Source organism: Silene latifolia, chromosome X (assembly GCF_048544455.1).
Source record: "Silene latifolia isolate original U9 population chromosome X, ASM4854445v1, whole genome shotgun sequence".
NCBI classification, from domain to species: Eukaryota; Viridiplantae; Streptophyta; class Magnoliopsida; order Caryophyllales; family Caryophyllaceae; genus Silene; species Silene latifolia.
Window position 1 is genome coordinate 309029659 of NC_133537.1, and position 18252 is coordinate 309047910.

Genomic DNA, 18252 nt, shown 5'->3' on the forward strand with positions numbered 1-18252 from the left:
GATAACCGATGACGATTTATAATAAAAAACCGCGCCATATACATTTAGCTATTTTCGAGCCTGACCACGAGTTAAAATTAAGAGGAAGTGGAAGCCCACTTCCCCATGAGGGCTCACGGTTGGCCGAATGGAGGAACAAAAGGAGAGCCTCTCCTCCTTTCTAACCTAATCAATCATTTTGACAAAAACATTAGGGTTTCAGAGTATTCTTCTCTGAAATTTCTAGATCTCACATCGAATAACCTCACAATAGCTCTCTCGATATTGCAAGTCAATTAGAGAGCATTTCTAGCACAAGGGCATAGTCTCAGACGGTCTTGGGTGCAACGATTAGGAGGAAATCTCTGTTGATTTCTGTTCTTTACGCCGCACATCAAAGGACCCGAGGTTGATTCTTAATCTTTATCGTTTTCTATTGTATTTCGTTTATGACCATAAAATCGTATGTTATATTTACGTTATAATCCTTAAAATTAAGGGAATTTTACGGATATTTCCCTATAAGTGGTATCAGAGCGAGGCCACGTAAATTTTCATTGTGATTTTTCATAAATCGATTTGAAACGATCTTGTTATTGTACAAAATCTACACGGCTGGTAATTTTTTTTTACACGGCTGAATTTTTTTGTCTTGAAAACCGTGCCGTCACATGTTTTACACGGCTGTTTTGTTTCTGTTTTCGATTTGGTATTTTGCATATTGTTATTTTATACGGAGATTATAGCAATATGTTAAGTTTTGTCAATTGTAGAATTGATTTCATGCGTTTTTGATAAAAATTGAAATTGGTTTTGTGTTGACAAACTGTTTCACGAGGGTTTTTGATTTTTCAGAAATTTTTGTTCTCGATCGAGCATGTTTCTACTCGATCGAGAGGTTTTCTGTCTTGTTTTTGCTCGATCGAGTGCTTGCTTAACTCGATCGACCCTTTTAAAACCCCAACTATTCGATCGAGAAGTCCTCGTGCTCGATCGAACAGCTTTGCTAATAAAAGTTCTCGATCGACCTCCAGTACTGTCGATCGAGCACTTTCTGTTTGGCATACCCCTCGATCGACTAGCAGTTCAGTCGATCGAGCCCTGTTGTTCCTCGATCGAGCACTTTTGTCCCTGGATCGAGGGATTTTGATTTGGCAGCTTTGAATTTTATTCTCTTTTGTTTTAAATTCTATTTTGGCCATAAAATGTACATCATACGGATGTTGTACACTCGCTTGATAGTGAAACGGTTCACTCACGTACCATATAGTTATTTTAAATTGTATTTAAAGTAATGGATTGTATTAGATTAAAATTAAACTGATAGAAGCGGTTTTATCACATAAATTTTAATCGTTAAAAGGTGGTTTGGATAAATTTAACATAATTACGGAATTATGTCACGAATAAATTTGTTTTAGTTGATGCATTTTATTTATCGTTTTTGTTGAATGCCTTGAATGCTTTTAATTACGTATTTATTTTTACAAACGATTGTAACTTAGTGTGGCCTTAGTAGAACGTGTTACCGTAATGATGGAACACGGTCTTGGTTGTATTTTGAGATCTCGTATCTCCGTTTTGGATTTTTCACTTGTAATTACAGTTTTTGTATTTAGAATGTAAATAGGTTTATATTTGTAAATTTTAAATTGTAATTTTGAGAAGACCAAAGACGGAGAACAGGATGCTCACTCATTTGCATGGACAAAGATGGAACATCAAGACAAGCTTTTCGGGTCCAACGGTGGATTCCAAAGTTGTATTATGTTCTTTTTACTAGGATAGGCCACACTAGGAATTTTATTTACGTATTGCATTCTTTTATTTATTTTTCGTTACGATAATATGCATCATATTCCGCCTAAAACCAAACCACCTAATAATTGCATGAAAACTGACTCATATAGAGGTCACGCGTTAGTTTTCTATGACATTCATATGTCACACGATTTTAAGCCATCACCTAAATTAATTCATTCACGTAATGCTAGTTTTTCGTTCACTTAAAATGAATTAAAATTAAGTTGATGGGATCTTCCTCGTATAAACCAAAATTGAGAATGGTCTTTATAGGTCAAACTCCAATGAGTCCCTTCTTCGTCGGTAGGCATAATATGACCCCTTCTACGTCGGGTAAGTTGGAACCGATTGACCTATTTTATCTCAACACTATGGTCACTAAATGCGATCCTGTGATTATGGTGGACTATAGATAGGATTTACGGAAATCTATCGACCAAGAGTTCTTACGGAAGAATTAGCTAAACAGTTGGCTTATCAATTTACAGAAATTGAGTCTTGGGATCACTTGTATCATTCTTGAGCGAGATCAATTATGCAAGTGCAATGAGTCTACACGTTAAAATGAATTTTAAATAGACTTAAATCACCTCGATGAGTTGCTTATTTCGTTTTTTTGTTTTTCTTCCTTTTTCAGTGTAGAACACGATCAATTAAACTACTATAACGAAATGGCTGGTCCCACTAACGACCCAATGCCAAGTGCCACATTGGACCGTGAGTCCTGGCTTCGGATCTTCATGAATCGGATGAATCGGTCTACTCGGATCAAGAATGATGGATCAAACTTCGCAGATCGGGAGGCGGCATTACGGAATCTTTGCCGCCGCCGACGGAAGCTCAAATATCTAATAGAGCCCATCCCGCCAAACCCAGGTCCCACGGCTAGAGCTAATGAGATCGCCAAGTTTAACGATTTTACGTATGGAAGCGGGTGCGATTAAAAACGTACTCATTTTTGCAATGGAACCCAATTTGCAGAAACGCTTCATAGCCCATGGTGCAAACAAGATTTTCACCACGCTCACTAAGGAATTCTCGAAAGCACCGAGAATCGTGACCTATGAGCATACCACTCGCTTCTTTGATGCGAGACTCCAGAAGGGCCAACCGGTTAGCCCACACATTCTCAGCATGATTGAGAATGTCGAGAAGCTGGAGACGCTTGATTGTAAGATCAGCGAGAACATTGTGATTGACCGCATGCTTCATTCACTCCACGATGGTTTTGCGCTCTTTAGAGCGAATTACTATATGAATGATTTGAAGAAAAGTCCCCATGAACTGCACTCCCTTCTCGTACGGCACCGAGAAGGACATGAAGTTCGGTGGGAGCATGAAACAGGATGTTCTCGTTGTGTCAAACAAGGGCAAGGGTAAGGGCAAAGCTAAAGCGAGACCTAGCGAGGTAAGGCGAAGTTCAAGAAGTCGGGTTCAGGTAAGAGTGGTCCTGGTGAGTCGAGCAACTCATCAGGCGCGACAAAGAGCAAGGATGGTAACATGGAGTGTCACCATTGCCACAAGACTGGGCATTGGAGGCGTACATGTCCCGTATACCATGAGGACATAAAGGCGGTCGCGTTAAACTTTGTTGGTATGTCTTCTTCTTCTACTTTTATTCATATGATTGAGATTAACCACGCAAGTTACGGAACTTGGGTACTAGATACTGGTTGTGGTTCTCATCTCTGTAATCATGTGCGGGGGCTCAAACATCGAACCCCTCGTAAAGGGTGAGGTGGACTGCGTGTCGGGAATGGAGCACGAGTGGCTGCCGTCTCGAGGGGAACATATGTGATCCAGCTTCCTAGCGGATTTGAGTTATTTTTAAATAACTGCTATTATGTACCCAGTCTTTCGAAAAACATTATTTCGGTTTACACTTGACAAACTTGGTTTTTCATTTGTAATAGAGAATAATTCTTGCATTTTCTCATTACACAATATGATTTATGGCAAGGCAATCTCCATGAATGGAATTTATGTTTTAGATCAGAACCACCTGAAATATTACACGTAATGAATAAAAAGTTAAAGGTTGGTGACAAAGATCAAACATATCTATGGCACTGCCGTATGGGACACATTAATGAGAAACGCGTAAAACAGCTCATGAAAAATGGAGCTATCTCGGCCTTTGATTTTCAATCATTTGGCACGTGTGAATCATGTCTCATCGGTAAGATGACTCGGATTTCCTTCAAAGGTGTTGGAATGCGCTGGCCGACCTATTAGGGCTCATACACACGGATGTATGTGGACCTATGTCAATCACCGCACGAGAAGGCTATAGGTATTTCATCACTTTCACGGACGATTTAAGTAGATATGGCTATGTCTACTTAATGAAGCACAAAAGTGAATCCTTTGAGAAATTCAAAGAATACGAACGAGTCTGAGAACCTCTGGGTAGAAAGATTAAAACACTGCGTTCAGATCGTGGTGGCGAGTATCTTTCTCACGAGTTTGATCAACACCTTAAGGACTGTGGGATTGCCCTACAGTTAACTCCACCTGGAACACCTCAATTGAATGGTGTGTCCGAACGGAGAAATCGAACTCTACTTGATATGGTTCGATCCATGATGAGTCACACGATATTACCTGATTCATTATGGGGTTATGCTCTTTCGTCATTTTGCTCTAATACTTTTAATCAAGTCCGTCTAAAGTCTGTTGACAAGACTCCATATGAACTATGGAAGGAACGGTCCCTAACTTGTCCTTTATACGGGTTTGGGGCTGCGAGGCTTATGTCAAGTGGAGACACGAGGATAAGCTCGGCCCGCGATCGGTCAAGACATACTTTATAGGTTATCCTAAGGGAACACTTGGTCATTACTTTTATTCGCCAACCGAACAACGTGTCTTTGTTGCGGCTAGTGCGACATTCTTAGAGAAGGAATTTCTCGAGAATGCAAAGAGTGATAGAACCTTCGACTGTCGGAGATTCCGAACCAAATACCGAGCAACCATTGGAGGAACCAGTTCCTTCAATCCCAGCTGCGGTTAATATTCTTGAGGAACCTAGGAGGTCGGGAAGAGTCTTTATTCCTCCGGGACATGGATACATTGGTATGGTCGAGGAACATGACATAGATGACATTCTACTCTTAACGAGTAGTGAACCCGCAACCTATAAAGGTGCCATGACCGATTCGACTCAAAGCTATGGCTTGAGGCCATGCAATCCGAGATGGACTCTATGTATGAGAACAACGTATGGGATCTTGTTGACTTACTTGCTAAGGTTCGTCCCCTTCAATGCAAATGGCTTTACAAGATAAAGCATTCTGTGGAAGGTCAACAAGATATCTACAAAGCACGACTAGTTGCTAAAGGTTTCACCCAAGTGCCAGGTTTGCACTACGATGAAATTTTTGCACCCGTAGTCATCTTTGCGTTCCATTCGGATTATCTTAGCAATTGCCGCTTTTCATGACTATGAAATTTGGCAGATGGATGTGAAAACCGCCTTCTTAAACGGCTTTTTGGAGGAAGAGTCGTACATGGTACAACCCGAAGGTTTCATCGATCCTGAACATCCTAAGAAAGTGTGCAAGCTTAAGCGGTCCATTTATGGACTTAAGCAAGCATCTCGGAGTTGGAATCATCGCTTCGACCAAGTGATAAAAGACAATGGATTTACTCGATCGGTCGAGGAACCATGTCTATATATCAAGTCGAGTGGGAGCAAGATTGTCTTCCTAATATTGTATGTTGACGACATACTTCTGATTGGGAATGACATACCTCTCTTAACTTCGGTGAAAGTATGGTTGAAAAACCATTTCCAGATGAAAGATCTGGGTGAGGCACAAAGAATTCTGGGCATCCGTATCTATCGAGATAGATCACGTCGGATGTTATCTCTCGATCAGAGTCTTACATAGACAAAATCCTAGAGAGATTCAAAGCATGACTAACTCCAAAAAGGGGTTTCTTCCTATGGCTCCGGGGGTGCATTTGAGCAAGTCTCGGGCACCGAGACACCGGAAGAGAAAGAGCGCATGACACGGATTCCTTATGCCTCGGCTATAGGATCAATCATGTATGCCATGATATGCACACGTCCGGACGTGGCATATGCATTGAGTATGACAAGTCGGTTCCAACAGCATCCAGGTGAATCACATTGGTTAGGTGTCAAGAACATTCTTAAGTACCTACGGAGGACTAAAGATTGGGCATTGACTTATGGAGGCCCTCAAAAGCTATGCGCAACCGGTTACGCAGATGCTAGCTTCCAAACGGATCGAGATGACTCGAAATCTCAGTCTGGATTCGTTTTTACTCTTAATGGTATGCGATCAGTGGAAGAGTTCCAAACAAACATTACAAACAGATTCTACGACCGAGTCCGAGTACTATGCCGCGTCCGAAGCTACAAAGGAAGCGATATGGATGCGTCAATTCTTACATGGACTATCCGTAGTGCCTAGTTCGAATGACCCGATAACCATCTATTGCGACAATAGTGGTGCCATCTTCCAAGCTAAGGAGCCTAAGTCTAGCAACAAGTCTAGACATGTACAACGGAAAGCTCATCTAATCCGAGATTACGTGGAGCAAAAGGAAGTAGTGATAGAAAAGATTGCTACGAGATGATAACATATGAGATCCTCTCACTAAACCATTACGACAAGATAAGCATGAAGGGCACGTTAATTCCATGGGAATTAAACGTGTTCCTAAGTTGTAGTACTCTTTTATGGATTAGATTCATTTTCTTTTGTACTCTATACAACATCATCGTTTTGATATTTATATATTTTGTTTTTCATGTGGAATTGTACGACAATTTTGAACACCACAAAGTGAACTGAACAAACATTATATTTCTAGTCCTTAAATTGCCCACATGAGCTGATAACTCTGGCAATTATTTTGTGACGTTGGTTGATGGTGGGTTCAACAAGCCATAAGTCAAACGGTTGACTGACCAATCACAGAGGCGAGTTATACGGATATCTCGTAGGACACAATTGTGACATCGACGTGGAGTCCTAAATGTTTTATAACATTCGGTGCCCGGTCGTGGATAGGACTTCCATGGTGATCCTAAGAGTCGATTCTTTTGACTATCGACTGTCTCTTGAGACTAAGGCAGATTTTGGGTGACTTTGGTTTCTTTCTCACGGTCATCCGTAACGGGGGGCCAAGTAGATTTTTTTCGGGTCATTTCATGCGTGCTTAGATCGGAAGGAGTCGAGTTGAAGGAAATATTCAGCCTTTATCAGGTACTCGATATTTCTCGGGGCCACTCGAGGAGTCAGAATCGAAATGCATGGCCATGCTCGGATACGGATTCGTTTTATCAGTTAAGTTACTCTCTAGTCGGGGAAACCACTCTTGATCCAGATCGATTGTAAAATACGACCTTTGCGGATCCGGATCTGCAAATTGTTTTACATTGAGTGGGAGAAATTTTTAAATGAATATGAGAATCGGTTATCGCACATACACTTGTACGGACAAGTGGGAGTTTGTTGGAGCCTGTGTCCTCCAGTTAGTGCGGATAACGTCATTGCACGTACACTTGTACGGACAAGTGGGAGCTTGTTGGGGCTGGTGTCCTTTACAGTTAGTGCAAGGACTTATAAATCTCTAAAAGGATCAAAGGGCATACTTTTGGTATTATTATCAGTTGATCCACGTTTATCAATAACGGTTGGCTTGCTAGATAAGTTTGACGTTATTGTCATACAGATGGCGGTGATCAACTGGTCCCTAAAAGTCACACCTATAGGATACGTTTGAGAGATGTGACAGTATGAAAATACAGTCATGTTGATGCCAAAGTTGACTAAGCAGTTAGTCGGAGTCATTGACTAATAATTAGTCAAACGCGATGTTGAGATATTTTATTTAATACGGATTAAATAAAATGGGCTAAGGCGAATTAAGCAGTTAATTCGTAAATTAAATATAAACGATCATATTTAATTGATGTATATTGAATTAATTATACAATATCGTCTTTGTCGGACATGTATTAATATTTCAACTAACCCGTGTTATTAGTTGATATTTTAATAGCCAATAACCGATGACGATTTATAATAAAAACCGCGTCATATACATTTAGCTATTTTCGAGACGACCACGAGTTAAAATTAAGAGGAAGTGGAAGCCCACTTCCCCATGAGGGCTCACGGTTGGCCGAATGGAGGAACAAAAGGAGAGCCTCTCCTCCTTTCTAACCTAATCAATCATTTTGACAAAAACATTAGGGTTTCAGAGTATTCTTCTCTGAAATTTCTAGATCTCACATCGAATAACCTCACAATAGCTCTCTCGATATTGCAAGTCAATTAGAGAGCATTTCTAGCACAAGGGCATAGTCTCAGACGGTCTTGGGTGCAACGATTAGGAGGAAATCTCTGTTGATTTCTGTTCTTTACGCCGCACATCAAAGGACCCGAGGTTGATTCTTAATCTTTATCGTTTTCTATTGTATTTCGTTTATGACCATAAAATCGCATGTTATATTTACGTTATAATCCTTAAAATTAAGGGAATTTTACGGATATTTCCCTATAGTCCTCTCCTCCGACCTGAAAGGTAAGTGTCCCAACCCCGACATCAACAATTGCGCCAGCAGTGCACAAAAATGGTCGTCCCAAAATAACGGGAATGTTACGGTCCTCGGGTATATTTAAGACAATAAAATCTACGGGAATAAAGAAATTCCCGATCCTAACAGGTACATCATGTAGAGCTCCTTTGACCCGAACATAAGAATGGTCACTAGTGAACAATCGTTTTTTAGCGTGTGAACTTAGTCAACCCAAATTTCAAGGCAAGAGACAAAGGTAAAACGCTAATACTAGCTCCTAGGTCACATAAAGCACTATCAATTGAATGGGTCCCTATTGAACATGGTATAGAAAAACGACCTGGTCCGACATTTTGGCGGGGTCCCATTTCGAAGAAGTGCACTACACTCTTGATCATAGCAACATTCATTCTCGCCTTAACATCACTAATATCCTTCTTAGACCAATTAATTTGACCAATAAATTCAGAATAAGAGGGTACCTGGGCAATCATCGCTTTGTAGTGATCAGCGACATTGAGATCTCGGATACGGTCCAGGAATGCACGGTGTGGTAGCAATTGTTGTGGATAAGGAACTTGAACAGAATAGGAGTTGACTATATGTTCCTTTTTATCGTCATTAGAAATAGGCATTATTGACGTATCAGTGTTGTCCATAGCAAGGCAATTCGATCGAGGTATCACAGTACTCAATCGAGAGCTTTCTTCACTCATATTGCTCGATCGAACAGTCACAGAGACTGTTCGATCCAGATCTTGTTCTTCAGCCGTGCTCGATCGAACAGACTTGGTGACTGTTCGATCGAGGTTCTCCTTCCCAGCAGTGATCGATCGAACATTATCGAGTCCTGTTCGATCGTGGTGATCCCTTCCACTTCGTTCGATCGACCTATGTTAGTCACTCGATTGAGTGATTCCTCTGTCTGGGTTTAAATCTTCGCATAAACTCTTGAAGTACGATAGGAATTCGTCATCCGAGTCATAGAAATCATTCTCAACATTGGGTGACACGGGTTCTTCATGAGACGGAATGGTGTCGGTGTTGATAGCATACACCGTCTCATATTGCTCTTGGATTTGCTCGACTTGACTAGTTGGTTCACCCAAGCCTGTAACTTCAGTATACGGATGGCAAATTCCTCACCAAGTGCCCTTATCATTGACTTAACTTCTTGACCTCATCATTCGAGCAAGTGGGGGAATTGGTTGCGATGAGAAAGAATAACAAGGCGGTGGATAGCCTTGTTGCAGCAACGGTTGTGGTCTAGGCCTCAGTGGAGGAGCAGCCTCATAGTGATTACCACAACCCCAAGATTCTTTCCTCTCCCAATTAGTATATCTTTCAGTTTGAGCTTCAAACTGAGCAATAAGTCGAGAGACGGACGTCATCTTGGCAAAAGGGGTCGAAGGTACTCAAGCCTTCCCTTCGACAATCTCTTTCTAAAATCTGTCTAATAGACCTGTAAGACCTATCAAAACAGCACTAAAGAAAAAGATAAGAACGGCCTCAAGGTACTCAGTCTTCCCTTGAGACGAAAAACAGACAAAAATAAAACAGATAAAAGCGTCGCCTCCCCGGCAACGGCGCCAAAATTTGATACTGTCGTTATGTACCAAAAATAAATACCTAAGTTACTACTAACAGAAGTCAGCGGTAAGTAGGGTCGATCTCCACAGGGAGGCTAAATTGCTATCTATCTGTTTAGTTCGGTCCGTCAGGGTGTCACAGGAATGGGGTTTTGATTGTTGAACTAAACTAATGAAAAGGTAAGAGAGGAATAAACGCAAGAAATTAACAGAGGAGAAGGGAATATGCTAGGAGTCGGTCTACCGTGGCAGCTATACTATCGGGTATACTGAGGCGATTAAACTATTGATAGGAAGAGTTATGGTCGTCACCTTTCGGTCCTTAAACCGCCCTAAAGCGTAAATAGCTTAGCTTTCGCCCTCACTACAATACCCTATTGTAATTAAGCAAGCCTTCCCTTCCAATCTTTCGATCCAGGTCGGGGTTAACTAGAATTATTGGTCTCCTGCATGCATTCATTCGTCCTGATAACAATTAAATTGCCTAATACAATTCTTATCGCAAGGCTAATCTATTCAAGTCAATTATAACACATTGCTAACACGGCTTCCCTAATCCTAACATACTAAGGAAATTAGCTACACATGGCTCGGGGTACTACACTAGCAATTGCTAATCTAATAACATAAGACATGGCAACTAAAAGGAGAAACAATAAAAGCAATAAAAGAAAAAGGAAGAATAAAAGGGAAGAAATAAGTTACTGAATTAATGATCCGGAATTAAGAGAACAAAGTAACAGTGTGTTGGAACAAATAAGAGAGGAGAAAAGAGAGTAGAGTAACGTGCAGTCCCCCCCTTTGTCTAACCTCCTGTTAGATTTATTTATAGCCTAAAAACATAAAACTTAATCTAAGCTTAACATGAATTGAGGCCCAGTAGCTTGTAATTGTTCGATCGAACACTTAAGCCACTCGATCGAACAGTTTCTTCGTCTGTTTACTCGATCGACCAAAAGCTAAAGCTCGATCGAACAGTTCTTCCGTCTGTTTACTCGATCGACCAAAAGGTAAGGCTCGATCGAACAGTTCCTGGTTCCAGCTCGTGTTGGTCTTGTAATTTGGTCTTTGACTTGTCCTTTTAGCTCCCGAAACACCTTCACGCATCCCAAGACAGCTATATTTCCCGCTCCAAATCATCTCTTCCTCCAAATGCATGCTAAACGGACGGTAAATGGCATGAATCTACTACTTTATGGCTCATTCCTGCAAATAAGACAAAATAACCCAAAGTAGCATATTCGGGGCATTTCGTAGCATAAAACCACGATAAAAGCATAGAAATACGTGCATAAAATAGGCTAAAAAGACTATACATTAGGCACGTATCAACAAACACAAGATAGAAATTTGAATATATTTGAGCTTCACTTCAATACAATAATACGATTTACTCATTACAATAATTGAGTTTCTACATTACAATAACCACAAATACCAGAGTTATTTCATCGAATATAATATCAAAAAAAAAAGATCCACCTTTTTTATTTACGCTAACTACGACGATAACAATAACTCAATAACTATATAGGAGTACTTAATTAAGAGAGCACTAAAGATGCAATTCACGGGCCGATCCGATCAGTACAAAATTATAAGGCATTAACCTCAAAGCCGCAACGGTGAAGATCAAAGGACTTACCAATGGGGTAGCGTAAAATTTGTGTCCCAAAGTCGCGTACACATTAGTTTATTACATGCCATATCTGCAAAAAAAAAGAAATAAACAAAGAAACAGACAGAAAATCAGTAAATCAAGCGTGAAAGTAAAGACGTAGTATGCATGGATGATTTATTGAATTCGGACACTATATATACACATTAACTTGTTGGTGTTTTGGTTACACATGACATCTATTAAGTTTATGAGTTTAATGTATAGTAGGAGTTGGTCGTAGCAGAAAAGCACATATAATAATAATTTGTGCTTTATTGGTGTGCTAAACTTAGTGATTAATTTGTTGGTGTTCACCTGCCCTGAACACCTGGTCTACACACAAATTATCCTATGCTGGCAAAATTAATCACTAAGTTTTGCAGAAATTTTTTATGGCAGCCTGAGGATGGGAAAGAAAGGCGATAATGAAAGAGTGGTCTTCTCTTTGTGCTCCTTATCGGGAGGAGGCTATAACATTAAAGAAATCCTTTCTTGGAACAAATGTATTATTTGCAAATGGATATGGGCAATTGAGACTAAATCTGAGAGTGTGTGGGCAGCTTGGAATTACAAGTATAACATTAAAACGGAGGATTTCTGGGCAATGGCGGTCAAACCTCACCACTCAGAAAGTTGGAGAAGTATTCTGCTGGTCAAGAATGAGCTTATTACTAGAACTGGCAGCATAGAAGGGGCAAAGCAAGTCTTGACTCGAAGTGTGCAGGCAGGTAAACTGAATCTCAGCCTACTGTATGAACACTTTAGGGTACCAGCAGCCAAGATCAGTTGGGCAAGAGGAGTTTGGAACACTGCTGTCTTACCTAAGCATAGGTTTCTTATGGTCCTAGCCGTGCAGGGGAAGCCAACTAATGTTGATAAACTCAATCAGAAAGGGCAATGTATTGTGAACAGATGTATCCTCTGCAAAAATGATAGTGAATTACATCAGCACTTGTTTTTTAATTGTCCCTTTGCCGTCTGATACCGGGCGGGGGTTTTGCAATGGTTGAGAATGAGTAATAGAACAAGGAACATGAGGAAGGAACTAAAATGGATTTCCAGGCATCGTGAGAGGAGACATTGGAAAGCTAGATCAGACTCGGCAGTTTAGCAGCCACGGTCTATAGCTTATGGGAGGAAAGGAATGGTCGTCTTTTTCGTGAAGAAGAACATGGTTCTGATTATATTTTGAAACGTATACAGTATGTAGTCAGTGTGAGGCTTCTCTTTGTAACTAATTCTCGATATAAGGATGAGGTAGTAGATTATCTAAATGCTTGAGCTAGGTAATTATTGGTTATACTTTGTAAGATTGGCCATTATTCCCTTTGTGGATGAATAAAATGGCTTGCTTTTCTTGCAAAAAAAAAAATAATAATTTGCAAAATTTTAGGATAAAGTTTACTTTAATTTGCTTTATTTGCTACGTGTATCAAACTGGAAATTTGATTCCTTCGCTACTTTCATTCGTAATGATCTGAAATATTAACTTATCTCGATTTCAGTTAGTAATTTATTTATTATATAATAATGCTCGAAAGTCTTTTACGTAAGTTGAACTCTCTAAAATCACTTCCTTTAATAATATAGATAGATTATTAAATTACTATTTTAGATCAAATTGTTCTTATGGTAAAAGTATTCTCTACGGTCACTTATGATCATGATATGATAAAAGTTGTTCTGCTTTCATATATAATATAATTAATTTACAACTTGATTACTATCTCTAAATGAAAATATTATCTCTAAATAAAAAAATAGTTTAGGTAATTTCGAAAATTTGGACTCTTTGTAATCGTTCGAAAAAAGCTTCCTTTAATATATATATATATATATATATATATATATATATATATATATATATATATATATATATATATATATATATATATATATATATATATATATATATATATAGAGAGAGAGAGAGAGAGAGAGGTGGGATCGGTGAGAACGAACACTCGGTGCAAACGGTGAGAACGAACTATAACCAATGGATTAACTAAAATCGTACGGCTGAATCTCGATGTCAACGCATACAAAAATTCCGTATTACTTACTCTGACTTTTCTCACCAAATATCTAACACATCAATTTAAAAAAAAAAATGTGATTATCGATCAGTAACCCAGAATTTCAACGAAAATTTATTTAATCGACCAACTTTTTGACGGAATTGATGTAAGTTTTCGCTAAAACTACTGATTGTTGTCATATATTTGATAAATCTACCTGTCAATTTGTAGTAATTAGATTTAAAAGCTTTCGTAATTTTTTTTTTTTGTCAATTTTTAGGGTTTTAATGGAAATCGAAGGATGCAATGATTTGGTTGATCCTACTAATTCAATTGTTCCAGCAGCTAACAGTGAACTCGGACAGATATCTTCTGAATTGGGACAGATATCTTCTGAATTGGGTATAGGTATGTCTATTTTTAGGGTTCTAATTATTCAAGGTCTATTTAGAGTGTTTTATTATTATTGATGTTAGTCATTGTATCTAGTGTAGTAATTGGTGTGAATTGTTGCTACATTAGTCAGATGATACATAGTGTTTAGGGTTTTCTGCTGTTGTGTGATGACGGTTATGTGATGTATTAGATTTCAGAAAGATAGCTGATGTCAAACTAGCCCTCTTGCTTCTAAGTTTTGATTGGCGTACCTGGAAATATAATTGATGTGTTTTCGATGTCATATTGCGCATCTGATAATATAAAGTCTGCATAGTGTTGTACTAGACTGGAAAAATGTACATGAATATCAAATAGATGATAATTAGTACGAACTAAAATTGTATCTGATAACCAAGTCTCTGTTTAGGGCCATTCTGGATAACTAATGTTTATAAGTTTTGATATGCGTACCTGATAATATAATTGATGCGTGTCTGATTTCAGATTGCGTATCTGTCAATATAACCCCTACATGCGTATCTGGTGTTTCATTTGTGTTTGTTGAATAATTAAGCCATGAGCTAGTGGACCAATTTCGAGTAATTATACTGTAGAGTCAGTATGACAATGGCTAAGTTGGACTGACTGACTGACTGATACTGTGATAGATATTATCCGGAATTTGAGCATTTTTTTATTTTCTGTACTGTACCTTACGGGTGAGCATATATGTCTGAATGTGTATAGTATCCATTAGGCTGTGATTCAATACTTTGTTTGCTTCCACGGTATCCCTTTTCTCTGTGATTCTGATTTGAGTACCTGATTCGTTATTGGCAATGTGAAAGATTAATGTGCAGTAAAAGATTAATGTGTAGTAAATCAGTAAGATGTTGCTGTACCCTGGAACATTCCATTCAGTGATGTAGACATTTCAGTAGCATTTGTATCACTCATTAAAGTCATGTACAAATGAATGTAGTTTCACAAATATGTTTTATGGTCAATGTTTGGTTGACGAAACGTACCTGGTAATATAATTGATACGTGTCCAACTCATTTTTGACGCGTTTCAGATGTTAAGGTTTCCGCTAATCCATGAACTAATAAAACATATGCTATCTGATTTTTTGCAGACTCACCAGTAATCCCTCACAACTCCAAAGAAAGGATACCTGTTTGTGCACCTAATTTGAAGCCTACCGTAGGAATGATCTTCGAAAGTCTGGTTGAGGGAATGCAATTCTACAAAACTTAAGCTGCTAATGCTGGGTTCAAAATGAGGAAGTCGACACAAAGAATTGTAGATGGGGTGGTGACGACTAAATACTGTGTGTGTAGTAAGGCAGGTGAGAGCAAACCTAGAGGAAAGGTGAAAAAGAGGCATAAGACTAGAATTTCATGTAATGCAAAGATTTTTCTCAAGAGAAATGACAAAGGGAAATATGTTATTATCGACTTTCATGAAGGTCACACACACCTTCTATCTACTCCAAACACATTGGTACATTTGCCGGAGTCAAGGGAACTAACACTGATACACAAGACTATGATTGTAGAGAATTCAAAGGTGAATAAAGGCCCCGTACAAAGTTTCAGGATGTTTAAGGAGTATGTTAAGGGATATCGAAATGTTGGAGCATTGCTAGAAGATTTCAAATTTTATTGGAGGGATGTGAAGCAATTTATAATGGGTTACGATGCTCAAATGATGATTGAGAATTTCATGCATAAAAAGGCTATGTGTAACTCTTTCTACTTTGATTTTGACGTTGACGATCGAGGACGACTTTCTAGAGTTATTTGGGCTGATCCTATATCAATCAAAAAATTACAGTCTGTTTGGTGACATGACATCATTCGACACAACCTTCAACATGAACACATATAAGATGATATTTGCTCCTTTTACGGGGGTTGACAATCACAAAAAATGTGTGACTTTTGCAGCAGGGCTTCTAAGAAATGAGTCTGATGACGGTTTTGCAAGGGTATTCGAATCTTTTTTGACTGCAATGGGTGGAAAGTATCCTAAGTGCATAATTACTGACCAGGATGCCGGCATAAAGGCAGGGCTTAAGAAAGTATTCAAGGACAAAAATCATCATAGGTATTGTATGTGGCACATTATGAAAAAACTACCTGATAAGATCGGCTCTACGCTTTATAGAGAAACAAACTTCATGAAAGAGTTATGTGCGTGTGTATGGGCAGAAGACATTGAGCCGGCTGAGTTTGAGGAACGGTGGTGTTCTGTTATATCTTCATACGGGTTAACCGAACATGAATGGCTAACTTCGATGTTTGACATGAGAGCTTCCTGGATCCCAGCATATTTCAGAAGTTTGTTTTTGGCTGGACTAATGAGGACCACATCTAGATCTGAGTCCGAAAATAGCTTTTTCGGAAATTTCATGAATCCAAACTTAACATTGGTGGAGTTTCTGATGAGATTTGAAAGTGCTATGGACGCTCAAAGATGGAAATAGTCAAAATTAATTGCCGATTCAAAAAACTCTTTCCCTAGTCTAGAAACACCTCACCCTTTCGAGAAGCACGCTTCTGTGTTTTACACTCCGGTCCTATTTGCTGAATTTCAGGTCGAGTGGAACGCTGCCTGTTTTACTTGTGGGGTTAACGTTTTAGGGGTTAATACATCAGACAACATTCCCATCCATGATCGTGAGATAAATAAGGTATATTATGTTGGATTTATTCCTGATGGAGTGAAGTTAAGCTGCTCATGCAAAAAAATTGAGAGACATGGTATCCTGTGCCGACATGCTCTCTATGTGTTGAAGGAACAAGGATTTGAAAAAGTGCCCAACAATTATTTGCTAGGTAGATGGAGCAAATTGGCTCTATATCAGCCACTTTGTGGTAATTTGCCTGAAACCTTGAATGAAGATTGCAGTGCTTTAGAGGTTCAGAAAATTAAGCTTAGCAACCTATGGTCTGAATTATTCTCTTGTGTGACAATAGCAGAACAGAAGCCGGAGTGTATCGACGAGTTAATGGACCTACTTAAAGGTTTCAAGGACAAGATGATCTTAGAAAGTAGCCCGTCTGAATGTAGCAGTGGTGTCACATGTGAAAAGTCCAGAAACAAAAATAAAGAGCTTGAAATGTTGTTAGGTACAAAGATACCGACTGAAGTTACAGTCTTAAATCCTATACAATCAAAAACTAAGGGGTCTGGAAAACGATTGGTATCCCAAAAGGATAAAGCTATGCAAGAACATAAGAAAGCGCCTAGAAAATGTGATGCTTGTGGTGAATTAGGTTTCCATGATAGTCGGAATTGCCCCGGGAGAGCATGAAAAGCATGAAGTTCTGATCAGGTAAAAATACTAATTTTGTTAGACCACGGTTGGGAAATATACAATTCTGACTAATTATGACTAAAAATTTAGCTTTAATTTTGTTAGACCACAGTTGGTGAATTTGGAAGGCTTTGATGCAGGTTTGAGGAATTGAAGGAAAAGCAGATGGATATTGCAGACAAAAAATGGAGGAATATAAAGAGAACAGTAATCAAGATAAAGGAATGCACACACAGTGAAAATCCGGAGTTACGCCTTTTTTTTCGTGAATTTACACAAGTCAACTGGTGTAACTACAAAAAATTTATATGGAACAAACATTTTTTGTCATAGATTTGTGAACACCATAATTTTGGTACGACCCAAACCATATTTTTATTTAAAAGGTGTAACTGCGACTCGTGTTTGTCAATAAAATACTAATGTTCTCCAATGTTTGTATTTTACGTATCTGGAACTATAATTGATGCGCGTCAGAGTTAAGATGGCGTACCTTTCTGAAAATATCATCGAATCAAATATTATGTAAATTACCCTGTAAGACGATGGTTGAAGACATGTACGGTAGTAATATTAATTCTCGAAGACGTGGTGAAATCGACCGTCATACATTTTTGGGGTCTTGTAACAGTTTGATGACGATACTGTTTGATACGAAGTTGAATTTGTGAAATCATTTAACTGATGAACAAACAGTTGTTCAAGTGGGAGTAAATATCGTACTTGAGCGTAAAAGTGATTTTGACGTATCTGTAGATATAATCGATGTGTGTCAGTTGTAATATCGCGTAACTATTAATGTAAATCCTGCATTCCAGTTTTAAGCCAGCATTCGACAAATGAACCAAGGCCAGAATTACGCCTTGTTATCTCCTAACGTATTTAAAACAAAAACGTCAACCAAGAAACCGGAGTGTGTAACCATACTTGCACATTGCCAACT

The 18252-nt window shown here is 38.9% G+C and overlaps 2 protein-coding genes across 2 annotated transcripts; both read left to right on the forward strand.

The window, feature by feature from the left end:
* Positions 1–15265: 15265 nt before the first annotated feature.
* Positions 15266–15835, forward strand: LOC141620498 (protein FAR1-RELATED SEQUENCE 5-like). Its single transcript, XM_074437353.1, has one exon. It carries the CDS (start codon positions 15266–15268, stop codon positions 15833–15835), a length of 570 nt encoding a protein of 189 aa, XP_074293454.1.
* A 43-nt stretch (positions 15836–15878) lies between these two features.
* On the forward strand, positions 15879–17306 carry LOC141620499 (protein FAR-RED IMPAIRED RESPONSE 1-like). The gene is made up of 2 exons (XM_074437354.1): positions 15879–16421; positions 16587–17306. The coding sequence occupies exons 1-2, from the start codon at positions 15879–15881 to the stop codon at positions 17304–17306; spliced, it is 1263 nt and encodes a 420-aa protein (XP_074293455.1).
* The last annotated feature ends 946 nt before the right edge of the window (positions 17307–18252 follow it).

What these genes read in the sequence shown, in the direction of transcription:
- LOC141620499 (XM_074437354.1), top strand. Translation starts at nt 15,879, where the DNA reads ATGATATTTGCTCCTTTTACGGGGGTTGACAATCACAAAAAATGTGTG. An exon ending in TGAATCCAAACTTAACATTG is followed by an intron (nt 16,422 to 16,586) that starts GTGGAGTTTCTG and finishes GCTGAATTTCAG; the next exon opens with GTCGAGTGGAACGCTGCCTG.
- LOC141620498 (XM_074437353.1), top strand. Translation starts at nt 15,266, where the DNA reads ATGAGGAAGTCGACACAAAGAATTGTAGATGGGGTGGTGACGACTAAA.